We start from the raw sequence: 23355 nt of genomic DNA on the forward strand, positions 1-23355 counted from the left end.
ATTTCTTTCGAACAGAGACTAAGCTGTTAACGGCCATATACTCATTTTACACATGCGGACAGTGAGAGAATGTGAGAATAGAGACCTTTCCAAGATCTGAACGGGACTCGAACCCTGGATGGATATTCCGATCAGAGGCTAGTGTGATATTACAAGATCACATAGCCACACAATTTATACCTATTTGAATGTACAATGTGAACAACAGGAGGCGACTAGTACCTTATGAAATGGAAATTCGACACTATATAGCCTGCTAGGGGAATTAATGAAGGATTCAGAAACATGGTGAGAATGGTGATTTCGTGGATGTGCTCTACATTGTGCGGTTTTTGTATCTTGTTCTATGACACTCGCTTTTGGATCGGAAGTTCCTGGGTTTGAGTGCCGCTCTGAACGGCACAGAGTTTTATCCTTGGAGAAGGCTCTTCACTCGCATTCTCTCACCGTACTTAGGTGTAAGATGAGTAAATAGCCGTTAACAGTGTTGTCTCTCTAGGAAGAAAAATGTAATTTCGACTAAAAGGCCTCATGTCTCGTTCTACGTGTTAAGTGTTTCTGTTGGCTAAGGGTCCTTTGTAATGCGCTTTGAGCACGTTTAGTTGATGTTGCACTATATAAAAACCCAAGATTTTTTGACATGATTTTACAAAGTTTCAAGTCTATGATGGGTTTCAATGTTATACCGGCAGTCGGATTCGTCCTCCACTTGGAATTCCTCAAACTCCACCATGATAATGTAACCTCTTCTGGCGTGGATTCTCCAAGTGCAATCGGCGTTGTTGTTGTAGCTGAGGTCACCGTAACTTGGGTGAGAGACAAATAGCTGGAGCTTGTTGGACGCAAAGAGGTCTCCGCCACACACTGTAATGATAGTAGAATGATAGGGACATTTCATGGCTGAACAAGTGGTGAAACATAAACACAGACCTACGCATGCGTAATTATACATTGATTTTGTTTCTTGTAATTTATAATGACATGAACAATAACAACATCAGAAAAAAGAATAAATAAATGGACCTTAATTTCTAAAAGAGGCGGCGATGATGGTGGTAGTGGTGATGGTAACGGTAGTAAAGACAACGGCGAAGATGATGATGATGAGTAATGATGTGATGATGATGATGATGATGATGATGATGATGATGATGATGATGATAATGTGATGTTGTTTGTAGAGATGGTTAATATACAGGAAATATGTGTTAGCTTGTATATATACATACATACACATATATATTAAAAAAATAAAAATATTATGCCTTTTTCGCCACGACACCATAAGATATCGTCGCCTAGGCATTCCACGAAGGAATATAGATAACTCATCATACAAGATGTCTGATGTCAAGAGAAATCACCCATGTTGTCCAAGTGAGCAAATTGGGGGTTAATAATCTTGCTCAAGGAAAATAACGAAAGTGCCTGAAGCGGGGCTCGAACCCGGGTCTACCGGGTCACAGTGCAATACCACTCGGCCACCTCGCCCCTCTTATATATATATACATATATATATATATATATATTATATATATATATATATATATATATATATATATATATATATATATATATATATATATATATATATATGAGCCAAGGTCAAAAGGTGCCAATTTTTTTTCTCAAAATAAAAGTGACATATAGTCCATTTATGTTTCTATATATGTAGCAAAAACCCTGTACTTCATGAATCAAAGGCCCTTTAGATAACATTACGGTCAAACGCAGCATAATAACGTCAACAATGCCTATAGGTTGCTGGTGTCACCTGTGACCGGTGACACCAAAATGAGACAAAAAGCGCAATAACCAAATGATTTTTGTTAAGTATCAAACTTTATTTAGTAAGTTATAAACAAAAAGACACAATCAACAACAATCATAGTTAATAGTGTAACCAACTATTGCGGAAAAGGTTGCTTTTTGGTGTCATCGGTCACAAGCAACATTGTATGCAAATATATTATTTCATAAAAATGATTGTACATTAACAACAACAACAATATTGCATATACTTATTACCAGCAATGTTCAGAAACTTTTGGAATAAAATGTTGGGAAATAATGTGACCAAAGCATATCGACGGTCCGATGATCAAACCTCTGAAGTAGCGTTTTCGTGAATCCGTTGATCAAAGCTCTGATGTCGACATCAGAGTTTCGCGCCCGGCGTTTTCACGACGATCAATCCCCCGATGTCACTTCCGAGGTTTGAACAACGGGTTATGAGATAGAGGAGAGCTGCAACACGTTTCTTAATACTTTGTATTGCATGGCTTGAGTTGTGCGTGTCATTATAATAATAATAATAATAATAATAATAATAATAATAATAATAATAATAATAATAATAATAATAATATTGATAATAATAATAATAATAATAATAATAATAATAATAATAATAATAATAATAATAATAATAATAATTATTATTATTATTATTATTATTATTATTATTATTATTATTATTTATTATTATTATGGTGATGATTATGATGACGATGATGATGATGATGATGATGATGATGATGATGATGATGATGATGATGATGATCATCATCATCATCATCATCATACGGATGTAGGAGATGAAAATTAATATTATAAAAAAATTTAAATAAACTTTAAAGATTAAGATAAAATTTTTATTTCCTTTTAGTTTGTTCATGTTTTTTCAATGTATATATAATACATATATGTATATATATATATATATATATATATATATATATATATATATATATTATATATATAATATATATATATATATAATATATATGTATATATATATATATATATATATATATATATATATATATATATATATATATGTATATATCATGAAAAAGGAGTTGGAATTCTTTTAGACAAATCAACATCAAAGTGCTATTTAGATCATGTTGCAATCTCAGAAAGAGTTATTTTAGTAAAGTTGAAAGGAAACTCGTTTAATGTTAATATTATTCAAATATACGCCCCGACATCAGACAGTGACGAAAACACAATTGAGACATTCTATCAAGATATGGAACAAGCATTAAAACAATGTAAATCTGACGAAATTCGTTTAGTAATTGGTGATTTCAATGCAAAGGTTGGTAACGAGAGAGTTGAAAATATCGTTGGCCCCCACGGACTAGGTACCAAAAATGATAGAGGGGAAAGACTTGTCGACTGGTGCAGATCGGAAAACCTTACTATTGTCAATACATGGTTTAAAAACCACGATAGAAAGAAGTGGACATGGATAAGCCCAGGTGGCCTTTATAGAAATCTGATAGACTTTATTCTGGTCCAACATCGATTCAGAAATATCGTACGCAACGCAACAACTATTCCAAGCGCAGATTGTAATAGTGACCACAGACCTGTCAAGGCCACGCTAAAAATAAAACTTAAACAAATAAAGAAAAAGAAAGTGGAACCAAAACTGCAATTAGATCTATTGAGAATTAACCATCAAATAAAAAATGATTACAAAGAATGCGTGAAAGAAAAAAGTGAATACTTGACCTCAGATATAAACATAGATGAGTACTGGAATCAAGTATCGAACTGCATCACAGAATCTGCAAGAGAAACTATTCCATCTGTGAAAAAACACGAACCAAAACATAAAGTGGATGGATGACAAGATCTTGAAACTGATGAATGAAAGGCGAAAACTAGAACGCAACAGCAATGAAAATAAAGAAGCTAATAAGATTATAAAACGTGAGTGTAAGAGAGCAAAGGAAGATTATATTGAACATGAATGTCACAGAATTGAAAGACTAAAACAATCTAACACCAAACAATTCTACCAGTCAATACAAGATCTAAGTGGAAAACGCCCAGCCGTGGCACGAAAATGCGTTAAAGACGCAAACGGTAATAGACTTATCGACAACAACGAAATTTTGGAACGTTGGGCAGTATACATAAAACATCTATACGCGGATGACAAAAGAGGGACGAGCTTGGATAAAGAAATCTCTACTGTGAATACGGGTCCCCAGATTATGCGAGAAGAATTAGAAGCTGCTTGTAAAGAGATGAAAAGGGGGAAAGCGGTAGGCCAAGATAGCTTCTCAATAGAATTGATTGACGCCCTCGACGATCTGGGAATAGACATTCTGATAAAAGCCTTTAATGTCTTATATGAAAAGGGTGAGTTGCCTAATGTCTTAAGACCATCGGTATTCATTACGATACTCCAAAAACAAGGTACTATTGACTGTGACCAACACAGAACAATCAGCATAATGAGCAGGCTACAAAAATTATGTTACGACTGCTTATGAAAAGAATGAGGAACAAGATCTCTCCAGAGATAAGTGACGAGCAGTTTGGTTTTGTTAAAGGAAAGGGTACGGTAAATGCAATATTTACATTGAAAACATTAATGCAACGGTCAATCGAAAAACAAAAATCACTTTATCTATGCTTCATTGATTATTCCAAAGCTTTTGATTCAGTACAACAAGATATGAAGTGAATAGAAAAGTGCCAGAAGACAATAGAGAATGAAAATTTTTCGCGGCGGTGGTGGGGTTTGAACCTGCGACCTTATTGGTACGACAACTCCGCCTGGCAGGTGAGAGCGTGGCTCTACCGTGTGAGCTATCAACGAACACAAAAATATTCGTTTCAAACTCATTACTAGATCCCTCTCTCACCCACTTCTTGAGACCGCCGATTCGTTCGTACACCACCATCGCGAATAATTTTGACCAGCAGTTAAGCTTAATAGCCAATATTCTCAACACAAACATATAACATAGAAACGATTGATACATTGAGTATGCTCCGGTGTATGGGGTGAATTTTTAATTCAGAAAAGTGAGTGGAGCAGGCACTTATGTTGGTAACAACAAGATATGAAGTGAATAGAAAAGTGCCAGAAGACAATAGAGAATGAAAATTTTTTTCGCGGCGGTGGTGGGGTTTGAACCTGCGACCTTATTGGTACGACAACTCCGCCTGGCAGGTGAGAGCGTGGCTCTACCGTGTGAGCTATCAACGAACACAAAAAATATTCGTTTCAAACTCAAAGTCATTACTAGATCCCTCTCTCACCCACTTCTTGAGACCGCCGATTCGTTCGTACACCACCATCGCGAATAATTTTGACCAGCAGTTAAGCTTAATAGCCAATATTCTCAACACAATAGATAGCTCACACGGTAGAGCCACGCTCTCACCTGCCAGGCGGAGTTGTCGTACCAATAAGGTCGCAGGTTCAAACCCCACCACCGCCGCGAAAAATTTTCATTCTCTATTGTCTTCTGGCACTTTTCTATTCACTTCATATCTTGTTGTTACCAACATAAGTGCCTGCTCCACTCACTTTTCTGAATTAAAAATTCACCCCATACACCGGAGCATACTCAATGTATCAATCGTTTCTATGTTATATGTTTGTGTTGAGAATATTGGCTATTAAGCTTAACTGCTGGTCAAAATTATTCGCGATGGTGGTGTACGAACGAATCGGCGGTCTCAAGAAGTGGGTGAGAGAGGGATCTAGTAATGACTTTGAGTTTGAAACGAATATTTTTGTGTTCGTTGATAGCTCACACGGTAGAGCCACGCTCTCACCTGCCAGGCGGAGTTGTCGTACCAATAAGGTCGCAGGTTCAAACCCCACCACCGCCGCGAAAAATTTTCATTCTCTATTGTCTTCTGGCACTTTTCTATTCACTTCATATCTTGTTGTTACCAACATAAGTGCCTGCTCCACTCACTTTTCTGAATTAAAAATTCACCCCATACACCGGAGCATACTCAATGTATCAATCGTTTCTATGTTATATGTTTGTGTTGAGAATATTGGCTATTAAGCTTAACTGCTGGTCAAAATTATTCGCGATGGTGGTGTACGAACGAATCGGCGGTCTCAAGAAGTGGGTGAGAGAGGGATCTAGTAATGATTGAGTTTGAAACGAATATTTTTGTGTTCGTTGATAGCTCACACGGTAGAGCCACGCTCTCACCTGCCAGGCGGAGTTGTCGTACCAATAAGGTCGCAGGTTCAAACCCCACCACCGCCGCGAAAAATTTTCATTCTCTATTGTCTTCTGGCACTTTTCTATTCACTTCATATCTTGTTGTTACCAACATAAGTGCCTGATTCAGTACAGCACGATACGCTATTCAAAATCTTAGAAAAGATCGGTATAGACAGTAAAGATCTTCGACTTGTGAAAAACTTATACTGGAATCAAACAGCGTGTGTCAAACTGGATAATGAAACATCGGACTTCTTTAACATCGAGAAGTGAGTAAGACAAGGTTGCGTCTTATCACCGGACCTTGTTAACATATATAGTGAAATGATATTCAAAGAAATTGAAGATATGAAAGGCGTCGTCGTTGGAGGGCAGAATATGAATAGCATAAGATACGCAGACGATGGTACTCTGATGTCCTACTCTCCAGAACACGTGCAGAAAATTTAGATATAGTGGTGTTCAAAAGTGAAGAGATGGGCCTGAAACTAAATATTAAGAAAACCGAATGCATGGTGGTCTCAAAGAATGACAACAACGCGACCTTCCACTTGTCAAGCAAAGGAGAGACCATCAAACAAGTAAAGAAATTAAAATATTTAGGCACTATCATCACCCATGACGCACGTGACATAGAGAATATAAAACAAAGAATAGCATTATCAAAAAACGTGTTCCATAAAATGAGACCAGTTGTGTCAAACAACAACCTAAACTTGAAGACCAGAATGAAAGTAGTAGAAACATATGTTATAAGTACCCTTTTATACGGTTGTGAAACGTGGACGCCTGACAAAGAATGTACGAGGAGGTTAGAGGCATTTGAGATGTGGGTATAATAGAAGAATGTTGAGGGTATCATGGACAGACAGGTGTACGAACGAGGACGTGTTGGAGAAGGTGAGAAAGGGAAGAATACTGATCGATAACATCAGAAAGAGGCAGTTACGCTTTCTGGGACATGGTGGAGAAGAGACGGGATAGAAACGTTGGTAGCATCTGGGATGATCGAAGGAAAGAGAGCTAGAGGAAGACAAAGAATGACTTATCTAAATAACCTAAGAATGGCCAAAGGTGACTTAAAAAAGCAACACAGATTTCATGCGCACCGCAGAGGATCGTGATTCGTGGAGACAGCTGACCGGCAAAGTGCTCAAGAGCACAAGCCACGATGGATGATGATGTATACACACACACACACACACACACACACACACACATATATATATATATATATATATATATATATATATATATTTATATATATATATATGTGTGTCTGTGTGTGTGTGTGCGTGTGTGTATGTGTGTGTGTATTTGTGGGTGGGGGGGGGGTATTTTTTTGTTTGGTAAAAATGTCAATCTTTGTTTTCAGATATTCAACATGAACTATAAACACAATCCATATTTCATTGTATTTAACACGAATCAATTTCTAATGGAGACTAAGTAAGTTACAACTCAAGTACAATGATCTTAATGGGGTACCAATCAGTGTTTCAAATTGTAAAATTCATGGGCATCTTTTGGCAAAGTTGGTTTTATCTGCTGGAGATGGTTGTATTTCTCTGAAGAGATCTTCCTCTGACTGGTGTAAACCTGCATCGGTGATCATTAGAAGTTGCTCTTCCATCACTCATTGATCGGGGAAGCAGATTCCAGTTGTCCTGATGGTTCGGTTCAAACAGAATGGTTCCATCTGTTCACAACTAACTGCTCTTATGTCAGTAAAAGTTGGGAATGCTACCATCATTCCTGCCCTGTTTGTGGTTAAGGTGTTACTTCATCAAATGACAGGAAGCATTTGTATGTCAAGTAATGTACTGTAGCTTGTATGGAGTGCTGTGTTCTGTCATGTGAGAGGTTTAAAAAATAATTGTATTGTAGTTAGATGGAGTGAAAATGTCAACTTTCGTTCAATTGCTGCATTTATTGAGTCGCATACCATCTCAATATGTCCTTTCTCTAAATAAATACTTTTGTACAACTGTGGCGCCTTGCTTCCATATAAATAAACTCAACATTCTTGACATCACGTTTCTATACCATCGTTGGAGATTATTATTTTGGTGTAAGTACCAGCTGTTAATTTTGCGCATAAGTAGTTGTAGAGACAACTCGTTGGCGGTCGGACCTGCCTCATCAATTTGGTCATGTAGTAATCAGCAGAGGCTTGGATCGATGGAGATAATAAATCAGCCTGTAGATCAATGTAAGATTAATGAACTCTCCTCGTTCAGCTTTATCCTTTTATTTTTGCCACAACCATTAGAAGCTGCTGTCGTCCATTATTCACGATGAGAATTCCATGCCATGTCATCGACATTTGCACCTTCGTGTTTGACGCATTCATCGCAATTGTCTTTTCTTGGCTTGAAAATAATGCTGTCTGTCTTCCTCTGTTACTTCGATACAACTCGTTCCTCTTCCCTTGCAACAACATCTTTCTTTCAATAGCTTCGCTTCCTTTTCAACATATTTCTTTGATGAATCATATTTTCTTCTAACATAACATTCCAGTCTGTGTTATTTTGTTTGGCACTGATTTTGTTACATGTAATTAACCGAGCAGTCACGTTCACAATTTGGTCATCTGTTGTATCCAAGTGGTTCGTGTTTAAAATGACCCGTAGTGTCTCCACAACTTCTCTATCGTTAGGTCTATTATTGAATGCCTTTGTCCATTTTTGTTGGTATTCTTTCTGCACTTTTAATGAATATGCAAATACCTAATATCAAGTCTTTAAAATTAGTTACCAGAAAGAAAAAGAAATGTACTGTTACGATTTGTTTAACTATAACCAACGGTCTGGTAAGCATAAAACAAGACAAAACAAAGCGAAACAAACAAACAAACAAACAAACAAAGCTAAACCTGTAAAAATGATAAGTCTTCATAACCTTTAATTCATGGAAATATATTGGCAATGCCTTGATCAACAATTTTCTATGAAAAGCTTGACCAAATGGTGTCCGATAGTTGTTAGTGTGATGAGGCAGGTTTGTCGAGGTCGATTATTTTGGTCAGCTTGTGCTTGTATTTTGGAGTCTGGTCTATAAACAAGAATGAAGAATTCCATCCAATAAATTTATTATGTTATAATATACCAAACATAAGATTATGCAATAAATCAGATAATTAGAAAATTAGATTTAATACAAATTTGATTAACATTCAGAATTGTTTCACTTACGAGATTTATCATTCTCAATTTTTAAAAAAACTCAGAACGGAATAAAAAATATTTGCATAACAATTAGAACAAATCGTCCTTGATTATTTATTGATATTATCAATTTTAGATTCGTCTTGTACATACCAACAGTTTTCCCACTACACACAAAACGTTTAGATAACTATTGTTTTTGGTTTTTTTTTCTAATTCCGAGTAAATAAAAAGTGTTATATACCTTTAATACCTTTAATTGTCCGCCTCATCAGTAAAGATGTTATGTGGTGTAGCCGATCTCTTTGAGCCACAGTCAAAACTATAATCAAGGTCGGCTTTAGAATGGTTGACACTGATGTCTTGGAGGTTCCATTTACCATCGGTTGTCTCTCTAATTTCATCCGATCGATCTTATGCTAGATAGGGCCTCTCTGACGAAGCTTTCCGTTTTGTCATCTCCACCATCATTCTTTCTCTTTGAAGAGGAAACATTTTAACCCTTTGTTTTGGACTTGGATTTGGAATCAGAGCAATAGGCCTAGATAAACCCTTGGAGTGTAATGGCATTTAAAAAAATTCAACTTCATCAATAATCAAAATAGTGCAACTATGTGGTCTTGTGGTATAACACTCTCCCTCATTAGAAGGTGTCTTGGGATCGAGTCCCGCTCTGAGCGGCGCATAACTGAGTCCTTGGAAAAGACTCTTAAACCACATTATCTAGCCGTACCGTGTAAAATGATTATCAGGCCGTTAACAGCACTGTCTCTGTTGAAAAAATAATATCTCTTTACAGGCACCATGTTCCGCCCTACTTGTTAGTTATTGCTGCTGGCCAGGGACCCTTTGCAAAGTGCCCTGACCGCGTTTACTGGATATTGCTCTATATAAATGCTCAATGTTATTTTTTATTTAGTTTTCTTTTTGTTTGTTTGTTTGTTTGTTTGTTTGTTTGTTTTTGTTTGTTTAGCTTTTTCTTTTTCTTTTTAAAAATAAATAAATCAAAAGATCTTTGTTGTTTGTTGGACAGGATGGGTAGGGGTTTAAATGGTGGTATGATATCAGGATAGCATCAGGTGGACATGTCCTAGGGATGACGTGATTTAATAGGGTGATCGTCATGATCGAGCCTTGTTATTTTAAATTGATAGAGATAGGGAGAACAGGTGATCGGCGTATTATCTTTTTAAATACCCAATCATTATTTCGTACATTATATTTACTAGTAAAGCATAACCGGGAGATAATAGGGTTGAAGTTCAGTCGCATCGTGACTTTAGAAATTGACAATTATTTAGCAGCTGTGATATTTGTGGATGCTCAAAATTATAGAGTCCAATGTCAATACAACCCTATTAACAGTAAAATGAAATATTGATTTTGTAGTTAAAAACACAATCATTCTTTCTAATCCACGAAAAATAACTATACATCATTTACATGACGTGTTTTGATTGCTTGAAAGTACTTCTCCGTCCCCCTTGAACTCTGAACTAACATCAGAGGTTTGATCATCTTGAGACTAAAGAATAAGAGGACGCGCTTATCTCTGAAGTTGACATCAGAGGTTAGATCAGCGGATTGGCAAAAACGCTACCTCAGAGGTTTGATCAACGGGCCATCGATATCTTATTTAGCGACATTGTGTCACTTGTGACATTAGACCGATGATACCATTACTTATGTCACAAGCAATACCAAATTGCAATTTCGACAATATATCATTAATTTCAGTCAAACCAGTGTAATAGATATGGAATTTAATAATATTTCAGAAACCAAAGACTTCAAAAATAGAAATATACATGGAAAATAGAGCATCTGAATGTGACTTGTAACATAAGACCGGTGACACCATTACTTATACTTATGTACAAGCAACACCAAATCACACTTTCGTCCATACTATATCATTATTTTCAGTCAAAAAAACATAATAACCGCAAATCAGATGACCATCCAAACCAATAGTCAATTATGCTAAAATGAAATTCAATAATATGTTAAAAAACTAAATATTTTCAAATTGGAAATATACTTAGAAATTAGTAATACCATTGTTGCTATTACTTGGGTCGAAATCGGCACTAGAACGCAATTTTGCCTCAATAAATCAAGAATAGCAACTGAACAAATGTAATACAGTCTGTTAAAATGGAATTCAATGACATTTCAAGCTTTGAAGAACATGAAAGCAGAAATACATTAGAAACTTCAAACTTAAGTGTCAACTGTGACATTTTAACCAATGACACCAATGGTCACAAAAGTACCAGAAGTCACACAAACTCTAGATAAATATCAGCCATGGTAATGAATTCATGTAACCAGACGATAACATCACCCTACTGCTCAAATCTGCTTGTTTGTAATAATTTAGTGTGTTAATAGTAAAACAAATCAAATTTCTTGACAACCCTTCTATTTATCTGGATTCGTCAAAAGCTTGAGTTTTATCTTTTGTTTGATTCATACAACCTTGAAACATAAAAAAATTAGAATTACAAGGAAATGATTAATTGTGTCAAAATCACCGTCTCAGATGAGATGTCATAATATCATATTTGTAAATAGAATAACAGATGAAAACATAATTTTTTGGTTGCACTTTGTAATATCCAATTTCAAGTGTTGCTTGTGACAATGTAAAATAGCGATGACACCAAAGTTCAACTTACCTTATCTGCATGGAGCCACGCTGGAAAGGCAACTGAAAGTGCTGCACTTCAAAGAGGCTGGCAAGAAGGGTGGATCAAAATTGCGAATCGCCATTTAACGAAACAAACTTCCACGTGTTCACGCATGCCGTGTTGCTTGTGACAAATGACACCAAAACCAATAAACCTCAATATCAGCAAAACGGAATACATTTACTCCAAGACTTGAGTTCAGAAGGAAAATCTATGCTTTTTTCTCATAATAAAACATTTTATAACCATTAAATATGAGCTTTAAAGTTTCGTGTCGAGTCTAAGTATTGTGCTGTGTTTGATGACACCAAAGGTCACAAGCAATACCAACTTTTTAAGAACTCTATGTGAAACTTAATCAGATAGGTAATCTACTGCAATTGCGTTTAAAAGTAAATTTTGACTTTATACTATTAGTCAAATTTCAATCATGTCAGCTAAAACACACATTTAATTTCTACATGCTTTCTAAAAAGGTGATGCGTTGACCTAGTTTTAAGCACATGCCAAACTACATTCAAATTTGACTTTCAAGTTGTTTATTTCATATTCTGTTGAACAGAATATGTTGAGCTATCTCATTTTATCTCTTCTTCATATTATCAATTGATTACAAGCATTAACCCAATGAAAACAGCCCATAATTAAGTAAAAATCAAATTTTCTTAACACTGGTATCAGACGGGCACCTTTTGACCTTGGCTGATATATATATATATATATATATATATATATATATATATATATATATATATATATATATATATATATATATAAATGAAGTGGTGAAAGTATTTTACTATTAGAGCACCATAGATACATTTAATAAAATAATAAATATAATGCTAAATTTACAAATAAAAATTAATCTAAAAGAGCTGAGAATATTCAATGTTTATTTTTCATGTTCTTCAATTGGATGAATAAGAATGTCATGGAAAGCTGATATATTACACACACCTGTGTCGTGTTCAATTTTAAATCCTTTCCTTTCCACAGATACGTCTGAGAAGAAGGTCATGAGCAATTCATTGGATGTGGAGAGAACCGGCTTTGGTTTACTGGCTCCACACAGTTTGGCCAGCCTTGTGCCATCTGTGTCGTCACCGTCGTAAATAGCCACATGGTCATAGGTGCAGTCCTGGGGAAATATACGTGCGAACAAATTACAGAACAAAAATATGAATATAACAGTATCTCATTTTAAAATAAAGAACAAAATCCTTGATATGGAACGTTTTGGTCTCATAACTCTTCTTCGGCAAACAACAAAAACAATAGGGGCGACCTATAAAATGTGTCCATGTGCTCGAGTTCTTGGTCACATAGAAAAATGTCTTTCAAAATGACCTAGCTAGTGAAAAGGGTTTATAGTTTTCGAAATATCCAACATCGCAATAGGTTATTTTGTTCAGCTTGACCTATGACTATGTTTTAAACTTTCATAAACAAAGCAGTGTGTTCACATTTATCTACAAAAAGGAAAACATGAATATATAACGCTTACATTAAAACGATTATAGTTATAGGCTAATCCATTGAGCACATAATTACCCGTAAATCTAAAAATAATATACAGTTGTATACGAAGTATAAAAGATGACTACCTGTTCCTAATAGCCTTTATTTCTCAGGAAAAGTTGCGGATTCCCCACGTGGACGGGAAAACAGGTCTCTAGACGAGTAGTTAGGACAATGGGGATGATCTATATTACTTTTTCATGGGCTGTAGGTCGTTGGTCGCATTGCAAAATGTGCTCAAAGTGACCCACATAGTGAAAAGTATTCACAGTTTTCGAAACATCTTACGTATTATTCAGCTTAACACATGGGCATGTTTACAGCTTTCATAAACAAAGCTGCGTGTTTACATTTATTAAGAATTAATCCCATCCTTAGACATCAACATATTATATGTGATTAATGACTCAGTTGGACGGAAACCTGATTGAAGATCGCTCCCACTCACTGTTTTCATTTTTTATGTATTTTTGTTGACATATACCTCACTATGGCGATCTGCGTATAAATGTGAACATATAGACATATTATTTTGTCATTTAAAAATATACTCACACCAACTTTAAGGCAACACAAATTACATTAGTACTTATATTTTTACATGTTATAGCGACCATGGTTTCTTAAATGAAAAAGTTATTTCCGACTGGTGACCCACAATACCTGGTGTGGTTCTAATTGGAAACTCCTAAAAGTTAGACGTATCCGGTGTCCAGGTACTGTGGTGAAGTGCCAGACACAATCTTTCCTGCTTGGGTAGTCATCCGGGAAATTGGGGCTGGTGATGACACCCTCAGATTTTTCGATGTCGTAGTGACAACCGCCTGCAATGGGATAATACGTTTGGATATGTCATCATAATCTGGATCATGATCATCATCATCATCATCATCATCATCATCGTCATTATCATCATCATCATCATCATCATCGTCATCATCATCATCGTCATTAACATCATCATTATCATCATCACCATTACCCTCATCATCATCCCAACCACCACCACCACACCACCACCACCACACCACCACCACCACACCACCACCACCACCACCACCACCACCACCACCACCACCACCACCACAACCATCATCATCATCAGCAACATGAACATCAACAACAACACAGCCGACACAATTTATAGTATCTACCAAAAACGTTGATCTTTATTTTTTTTAATGAGTCAGTTGGGAAGTTTGCAACCGAAACACATATTATACCAAAATAAAACGCACTGAGAACTGTACAATCAGAGAAGGTAACATTCTTTGGTGAAAATTTTCTATATCTAAGTATCGCTACAAATGTACAAGATATTATTTACCTTCTTTGCATCCGTGCTTGTCATCGTGGAGGACATACCCACCAAAACACTCACAGTAATAGCTACCGATCGTGTTCCTACAAATGTGCTGACAGCTTCCATTGTTCACTGCGCACTCATCTTGGTCTGTAATAAACCAAACAAGATATTAACCTTCTCTATAACTTTAAGGTCCCAATGGTACAGCATTCGACTCTAACGCAACGGATTTGTTTGTACTTTGATAGAGATGGTATTTTTCTGGGCCGCTGTTCACCCTACTCCGATTGGAAATATTGGTGTAAACTAACTATGCATCGATGCAACAAACTAGCAACCTATCGAAATGAAAGGAAACAGTTTTTAGTCTTCATTTACGCTACATAAACCATGAATAACTTCATGGTTGTTGTGGTTCCACGGGACTAATTTACTAACATATACTACCACGACAACAACAACAACAACTACTACTACTATTACGACTACTACTACTACTACTACTACTACTACTACTACTACTACTACTACTACTACTACTACTACTACTACTACCACTACTACTGCTATTACTACTACTACCACACTACTACTACTACTACTACTACTACTACTACTACTACTACTACTACTACTACTACTACTACTACTAATACTAAGTTCAAAATACTTACCGATCTGGTAATTGGCGATGAACCCAGTCTTCTGCACGGAGTTGTCGGAGTTAAATTCAATTTGCATCTGGTTTCTCAATGACGTTACAGGGTTGGGAAGAGATTGACCACAGAAAGCACCGTGAAGTTTGGCCTGAGTGCCCAGTCCACTGCTCACTTTTAAGGAGTCAAACTCACATTCTTGCTGTAAAGTGATAACAATATGTGGCCAATCCTCTCAAAACGGTATCATGTTAAGATGAATATCATGCTTAAACTTTGCTAGGGAACAATAGTGTGATCTCAAAATACTGGTTTAAATCTCCTTGGAAAATGTAAAACAAGTCCTCCTTACTGTGTAACTGATCTTCTGGTTTCAGATTGATGGTATCTTTATTTCTGTCTCTAGACTAAATAAATGCTGTTTATCAATAAAGATTATCCATCCTTGCTCTTGTACGCCTCGTAATCCTAAGAATCGGCCTATACATCCTGCTACTAAAATAATTCTGCCACCTTAAAATTCAATTTGTATCAATATATATATATATATATATATATATATATATATATTATATATATATATATATATATTCATGGAGGACTGGCTACACACTTCCAGGGAGTTTGGATCCAGAACAGAAAAATAAATGACGGCAGGAATTCTCTGGCTTCGATTGAGCTTTATCTATAATATTTGAGTTAAATAGAGTTTCCTTTCTTACATTTGTAACATTAACTTTCTTAATTGTTATCATTGAACTGAGTATTGCTCACCTAGCTCATTAAAAAACATTACCAAATCGATCAAGTGGGTCACGTATACGTTATAATGGTATTGATGTTGATGATAATGATGATGATGATGATGATGACGACGACGACGACGATGATGATGATGATGATGATGATGATGATGATGATGATGATGATGATGATGATGATGATGATGATTATGATGATGCGGTTGATGATGATGATGATGATGATGATGATGATGATGATGATGATAATGATTATTATTATTATTATTATTATTATTATTATCATTATTATTATTATTATTTTTATTATTATTATTATTATTATTATCATTATTGTTATTATTATTATTATTATTATTATTATTATTATTATTATTATTATTATTATTATTATTATTATTATTATTATTATTATTATGACGATGATGGTTGATGGTGGCGTTGTTGTTATTTTATGGTGACAATAATTATATCTCTTCTTGTGTAGCTATGTGGTCTTATGGTATGGCATTCGCTTTAGGATCGGAAGGTCCTGAGGTCAAGCCTGGCTCGACGCATAGTTGAGTCCTTGGCAAATGCTCTTCACTCACATTCTCTCACCGTACCTAGGTGTAAAATGAGTACCTGGTCGTTACCAGCGTTGTGTATGTCCGAAAAAAATTGTAATATCGCCTAACAGGTATCATGAAACGTCCTATATGTTAAATGTTAGCCAGGGACCCTTGTAAAGAGCTTTGAGCAAGTTTAGTGGATATTGCGCTTATATATAAGCTCAATTTTTTTTCTTCCATCTCGCCTCGCCCCTCCTTCTCTTCCTCCTCCTTTTATTTTTCTTCGCCCATTATTCCTTTTTATTTATTTTCTCCTTCCTCTTTTTCTTTTTCTCACCTTTCCTCCCCTCTCCCTCCTATTCCTTTGTCTTCTTTCTCTTCACCAACTTCTTCTTCCTCCTCCTCCTCCTCCTCCTCCTCCTCCTCCTCCTCCTCCTCCTCCTCCTCCTCCTCCTCCTCTTCCTCCTACTCATCATCCTCATCCCCCTCCTTCTCCATATCCTTCTACTTTTTTTCATCATCCTCCCCTATCGCATCCCTTATGTGACATTTGTTTTTGTCATCCACTACTGAAATAAGTCGTGCTTTTTAAAATGTCCCATAGGTATAAACTTAATCATAAAGACTTGTTTACAAAAAAAACATACATTAGATCCTTCCAAATCAAAGTGAGCGAAGTTGATGTGGATTTTATGATTTTCTGGAGCAACAATCTGCCATACACAGTTCTTGTCAGATGGATACAAGTCTGGATAGGACGGAGAGGTTATGTTGCCGTTTTGCTGGTCTATGTAGCCTCCGCATGCGTCTGTTAGAATTGATAAAGATAAAAAAATCACATGAGTACAATATAAAATTAATGTGCTCAAATAGCTATACAAGAGGTCAACAACCAACAACATCACAACAACACGCACAGAAAGATAACAGTCGTCATTTGCTGTGAGTTTTTTTTTAATAATTTTTTTTGGTATTTTCCTCCCATTGGGATGGTGGCCGCGTAGCACAGTGGTAGAATATTTTTTGTTTCGCAACCCAAAGAGAAAGTGTTCTTGCCACATCCGCTGCCTGTAACTCGCTTTTCCTGGTTCACTGCACTGTCCATATTACTCAAAGCCATTTAGTCCTTCAGGACCATTAGACCCACGGATTCTGAGTTTATCCAGGGTACTATTGCTTGTGACCATTTGAATAGGACACTAACCTATCGCAAAGTGCTTTCCGTCAGATCTGACAGACCCAGCTACTTAATGGACAGGGAATAATATAAATATATATATAAAAATATATATATATATATCTCTATTTCACCCCGTTTGCTTGTGTAGCGAGTGCTCTACCAACTGATCTATTGGGAATTCCACTTAATGTCATAGATTAAGGAGGGGGGTCCTCCATCGGACCAAATGAAAACGTTTACAACGCAAAATGAAAATAAATGATGTTACCTTGACATCGCCTGCCATCCGTATGAAGCTCATAACCCACTCTACAAGAACATTTGTAACTACCCAGGGTATTCTCACAAATATGGTCACATCCATGGTCATTTGTGCTGCATTCATCAAACTCTGGGGAAATACGTAAGAATAGTTATTGTAGGAATAAAATTGCACAAAAATAGAGTAAACTATCAATTTGAGCTTTGAGAAAGTTGACGTAGGGTGGCAACTTAACATCTCAGAAAGTTTTGTCATTTAGCTAGCTTTAAAGTGTTTTTGGTTTAGACAATACAAAATTTCATCAGCACAATCGTTTCTCCAAAGTGTATCAAGATCGGCTGAATTTGTATGTACTCTTTTATACATGTCTTAATTAACCATTTCTGGAAGACACGTATTTAAAGATTTGGCCAGAACACTCGTCCTTCAAATATCAATCGATTTAAACGACCCTCATCTTTGCAAATACATGTTTATCTAGAGTACGGCAGTTAACCGAATAACGATAAGTTACCTTTTGTGAAAATGGCATAGAACCCTGTTTTCTGCACATTTCCATCGCTGACAAATTTGACGTACAGGCTTTTCCCCGTAGACTTGATGTTTTCGGGAATCTTGTGGCCACAGTATTTGCCGATCAGTGACGAATTCTCACTCGGACCATCTCGCATTTCCAGGTAATCGAACACACACGAGTCGTGTTTCTCAATCTGAAAGCCATACAATAGATCGTAAAAAGATAGTAAGTGCGCCTTTAAAATTTTGTGTTACATTCCCTACACTGACCATATAGATTTAGATTTTCATTTCATTACGTAAAAGTTGCCTTTGATGAACCCCTTTTTACTACATCTCTGTAGATATCTATCACTGAAGTATTTACCCACACCGTTGTCAAAAATAAAAAACAAGGCTATCTAAATAGCAAATTTCCAATCTTAAGTATCTCTGGGCATTGCCTCTAAATCACAAAGATCGAAAAGAAAATACGAAGAGTCTCTGTTGGCATTGGAGTACATGACCTTCAGGTCCAATGGCGAATGAGATAAAGTCTATAACTGGCTCTCCATGAATGCGATGACAGAATGGACCCATGATATTTGGAGATAAATACCGGATGAACATTGAACCTGAAGTTCTAAAGGACAACTCTTTCTTTAAAAAAAGTATTCATTTACTTAACTTACTCCGAAAGACTGGAATTTAAGAGCCACAGTAAATCCTTCTGGCACCGAAATCTTCCACACACAGTTCTTGTTGGGTCTGTAGTCATCGGGGTAGTTGGGGCTGGTCAAGAATCCTTCATCTCTCTTGATCTCACCACCACACATTGCTGTAGTCAATGTGTAGAAATATTCAAATTATATGCTTAATACCAATTGTGAGCGGAATCGTGAAATCAAAATTATTTTTAAAATGTATTTGAATTACAAACTAGCTATCCTGTTTCCCACGTAACTCGTTCCTCACTAACAGCAAAACTTTAATAACGGCCACGGACCACATAAAATACTAGAGTTTCTATACCGGACAATATCCATCAAATGTGCTCCAAGCGCTTTACAAGGGTCGATCTGAAAAAGTTTGTTTGTAACAGTGACAGACAAAGCCTAGTCTGGTAGTGATTCATACACACTTGTTCAGATAAGCTTACAGCAGTCTTGCTCAATGTTTCACGTTGAAAGGCGTCCCTAGCCATTCAATACGTAGGACGAAAAATAATGTTCGTCAGAAGCTCAACAGATGTCTTTTTATTACAGACAATGCTATTACCGACCAGTATTTATTTTACACTTGAGTGCGGTGAGAGAATCTGAGTAAAAAAGTTTTATTCAAAGAACTCATCATTGTGCCGCTCAGAGCGGGACGGAAACAATTTACCTACAGGCGCGAAGAGGAGTGTCATAGCGCAAGCTTTGTCACGTATATACGTGACAGAAATATTCGTCACATATTACACAGCTAATTCATTATGCAATGCTAGACTGAAAATGCTTGACGCCGCTTTTGTATTTTTCAAAACTATAATAGATACAAAATTGATAAAGGTATCAAAACAAAGCTCAGTTTATATCCGTTTATTATTTAAATTTCAGCCTAGTCACCGTTCCCATCCACACCTCAGTTAGTTCTTTGGAGCCATAGTGCTGGAGTTTATCGAGGTAAATAAAAAAATTACCCCGTCTCCGAGACGAAAAGCAAACTGCAAGTGTTCCTAGTCTAAGTTCGAACTTTGGACTTTATCTAAACATCATACGAAACTGATCACACTACCAATTCATCCTGCCACAATTGTTGAGCTGAGTGAATAGCTTTTTAAAAAAAAATGTTTTGTTTTGTTTTTAAGGGTTTTTACGCGCTTGAAACACATTAAGGCTATATCAGCGCCAGTAAAAAGGAGAAAAATGGGTATAGTATAAAGTTCTAGAATTAAAATTAAAGCACCAAAGAAAAGGTAAGACAAAGGGGAACTGGTTCAAATAGGAAACATGTAAATTCCAAGAGCACATAATCAAAGTACTTAGTTATAGATCACCTAAGAGTCTCATCCAGAGACAAGCATGTGTCCCCACAAAGAGGAATACACTCAAACATATACGAATCATATAATATGTAAACAAAACATAATACAGTGCACAACAGATAGATGATTTACAAGACAAAAAACATCATTTTCCAAAACACTAACTATGCATTTGACTATTTCTCTCCAAGCTAGGATAAGAAAGACAAAGAAAGCATATTGGAAAACAGATATGAGGGATAGTACACAGTAAGGGCCTCCCTGTGCCCACTATGGGAGGTCAGGAACACCACCCAGTGAGTGAATAGTCCAAAAGGGTATGATAGATTATACAAATCTTAAAAAGAGCTGTGATTCGACCAGCGTTACGTTAAAAATATCCATTGACCATTTTTAGCAAGCAGAGACGATTGGGTAGCTGGTTCTTTGTCTTAATTCCGTCTAAATCATCCCGGCCTAGACAAGCGCCTATTGGTAAAACGTTACAATTATTTTTCGGTTCACACATCAAAAACCGACATATTCTACTCCAACTTATCTAGTCTGTGGACTCGGGGAATTATTTTTTAAAACTAAAAATCTGAGTTTTTGTAAAGTGCATGATCCACTTAATGCACTGAAGGCGCTTTACAAGGATCTCAACGTAAACAGAAACACTGACCATGTATACGACAAATGGTTAAATACCTTTATCTTCTTGAACTCACCTGTGACAATTAAAAGCAAAATTGAAACATTTCAGACTGAATTTGTTCACAAGCACTTAGCTACCTTCATAATTGGCCGTGAATCCTTTCCCGTGGCCAATTCTGGTATTGAACTCAATCCACATGCGCGTACCTGTCGACTCTAGGGTGGGTGGAAGGTTGTTGCCACAGAAACGACCTTCGGGAGGTTGTGCGTGGAAAGAAGTGTGAAGAGGGGGATGGGGAAGAGAGTTAAAGGGAAGGTTTATAAAAATTAAAAGTTTCAACCATATTCATTACATTGCAAACAAACTCCCCCCCCCCGCCTTTCTCTCTCTCTCTCTCTCTCTCTCTCTCTCTCTCTCTCTCTCTCTCTCTCTCTCTTTCTCTCTCTTTGAATTTGAGGATTTATTTGAATTTAGTAGTGATTATTTTAATTCAGCTCTTGTATATTTCACTTGGTACTTATGATATTTCTCTAAATCAAAATCAAAGTATATCTTTGCTAATAAAAATACATTTCATTTGATTCGGGTTTGTTTTTTTATTTGTTGTTTTTTATGGTCAATACAAGACTATTTTTAATTGTTAATTGTCTGACCGTGCCGTTGGGCTACAGGCGCTTGTCGTTAGCACTTTAAATTATTGACTCCAAACAATTGGCATTTAACCAATTGCTAGGAAACCTCGTATTTTAAAAAAATGGCTAGAAAACTCGTCCTTCAAATGTCGATCGATTTAAATTACCCCCATCTTGATATAAACTCTCAAACCTGGGACTTTGTTAAGTCCAAGAGTGCGGACTTGTTAACTGATTAAACGTCGTTGCTCTGTATTTTCTCTATCATGATAATTGGTACTGGAGCTGATATGATACCAATACTTAAAAAATGATTAAATAAATAAAAACAAACCCATGCAAAACAAGGAACCCAGTGATAGCGTATGAAGACACATTTTGCGACCCTCCGCGGCAATCACATATTATGTTGGAGTGAGGCGTATACCAAAAATCGAATTATAAGTTAAAATGACCTGAAGTATAACATTATGGGTTTATGCACTTTATGAAACAACTATAATCATTTGACTCAATAAGACACATAAACCTAACCCAAGTTTCGTATTTTTTAAAACCATAAATAGTGAAGAACCCACGATATTTACGGATAGCCACTCATCTATTTTGTCAAGGGTCCAGTTTGTCACAGGCACAGTTTGTCACAGGCTCCTAATTAGCGCAAGTAGGCCTTAGATGATTTCTTTGCCTTCCTTTGTTAGACTGTAAATCTGATGTACAAAATGATGTACAATTATTCAAGTACCGAGAAATTTTGACCTCCAACTCTATATTTTTAAAGAATAGATGATTTCAATGATCATCATAAATATCAATCCTACATAATACCTTTTTGAGGCGATAGGTCTCATTATTTCATATTTTTAAAAACCTTTTCTTGAAGATACTTACCAAGTAAAGGAGACTTGACATAATATCCATCTCGGACCTCCAAATAATCCACCTTGCAGCTGTACGACTTGGGGATGTTCAACATGGTGATGTTGAGAACGATGGTCTCTCCGTGGGTGGCTGAGATCCGCCACTGACACAGTTGAGGCCTGCCCCGGGTCGTCGTGAATGAAAACTCTGCGGATGAATCTTGTAGGGTTCTTCCACAAGCTGAAAAGAAAGTAAAATTTTAAAAAAGATTGAAATATAATGCTCATTGTGCGGCTATGTGTTCTAGTAGTACGACACCCGCCTCCGAATCAGATGGTCATGGGTTCGAGTACCGCTCTGAGCGGCGCATATTTGAATCCTTGGAAAAGGCTCGTGACTCCTCACATTCTCTCGCCTTATTCGGGCTTAAATGAGTACCTAGCCGTTATTAGCAATGTCACTGTCCGAAGTATATATATATATATATATATATATATATATATATATATATATATATTTGTGTGTGTTTGCGTGTGTGTGAATATTATATATATATATATATATATATATATATATTATATATATATATTGTGTGTGTGTGTGTGTGT

General features: G+C 36.3%; 1 protein-coding gene across 2 annotated transcripts in view; it reads right to left on the reverse strand.

Moving 5' to 3' along the window:
- Positions 1-23355, reverse strand: part of LOC144970779 (bone morphogenetic protein 1-like) — a 60708-nt gene that overhangs the window by 4335 nt on the left and 33018 nt on the right. For both annotated transcript variants that reach the window (XM_078910787.1, XM_078910788.1), the window contains exons 12-22: positions 22778-22987; positions 21392-21505; positions 19284-19429; positions 18611-18806; positions 18103-18225; positions 17302-17462; positions 15361-15544; positions 14708-14833; positions 14044-14204; positions 12820-13000; positions 687-864 (exon numbers count right to left, since the gene is read on the reverse strand). In XM_078910787.1, the coding sequence (XP_078766913.1) occupies positions 687-864; positions 12820-13000; positions 14044-14204; positions 14708-14833; positions 15361-15544; positions 17302-17462; positions 18103-18225; positions 18611-18806; positions 19284-19429; positions 21392-21505; positions 22778-22987 (1780 nt within the window). The remainder of the gene's footprint in view (positions 1-686; positions 865-12819; positions 13001-14043; positions 14205-14707; positions 14834-15360; positions 15545-17301; positions 17463-18102; positions 18226-18610; positions 18807-19283; positions 19430-21391; positions 21506-22777; positions 22988-23355) is intronic.

This window comes from Berghia stephanieae, chromosome 4, assembly GCF_034508935.2.
Source record: "Berghia stephanieae isolate SIO BIC M18660-M18661 chromosome 4, UCSD_Bste_1.3, whole genome shotgun sequence".
Classification (NCBI taxonomy): domain Eukaryota; kingdom Metazoa; phylum Mollusca; class Gastropoda; order Nudibranchia; family Aeolidiidae; genus Berghia; species Berghia stephanieae.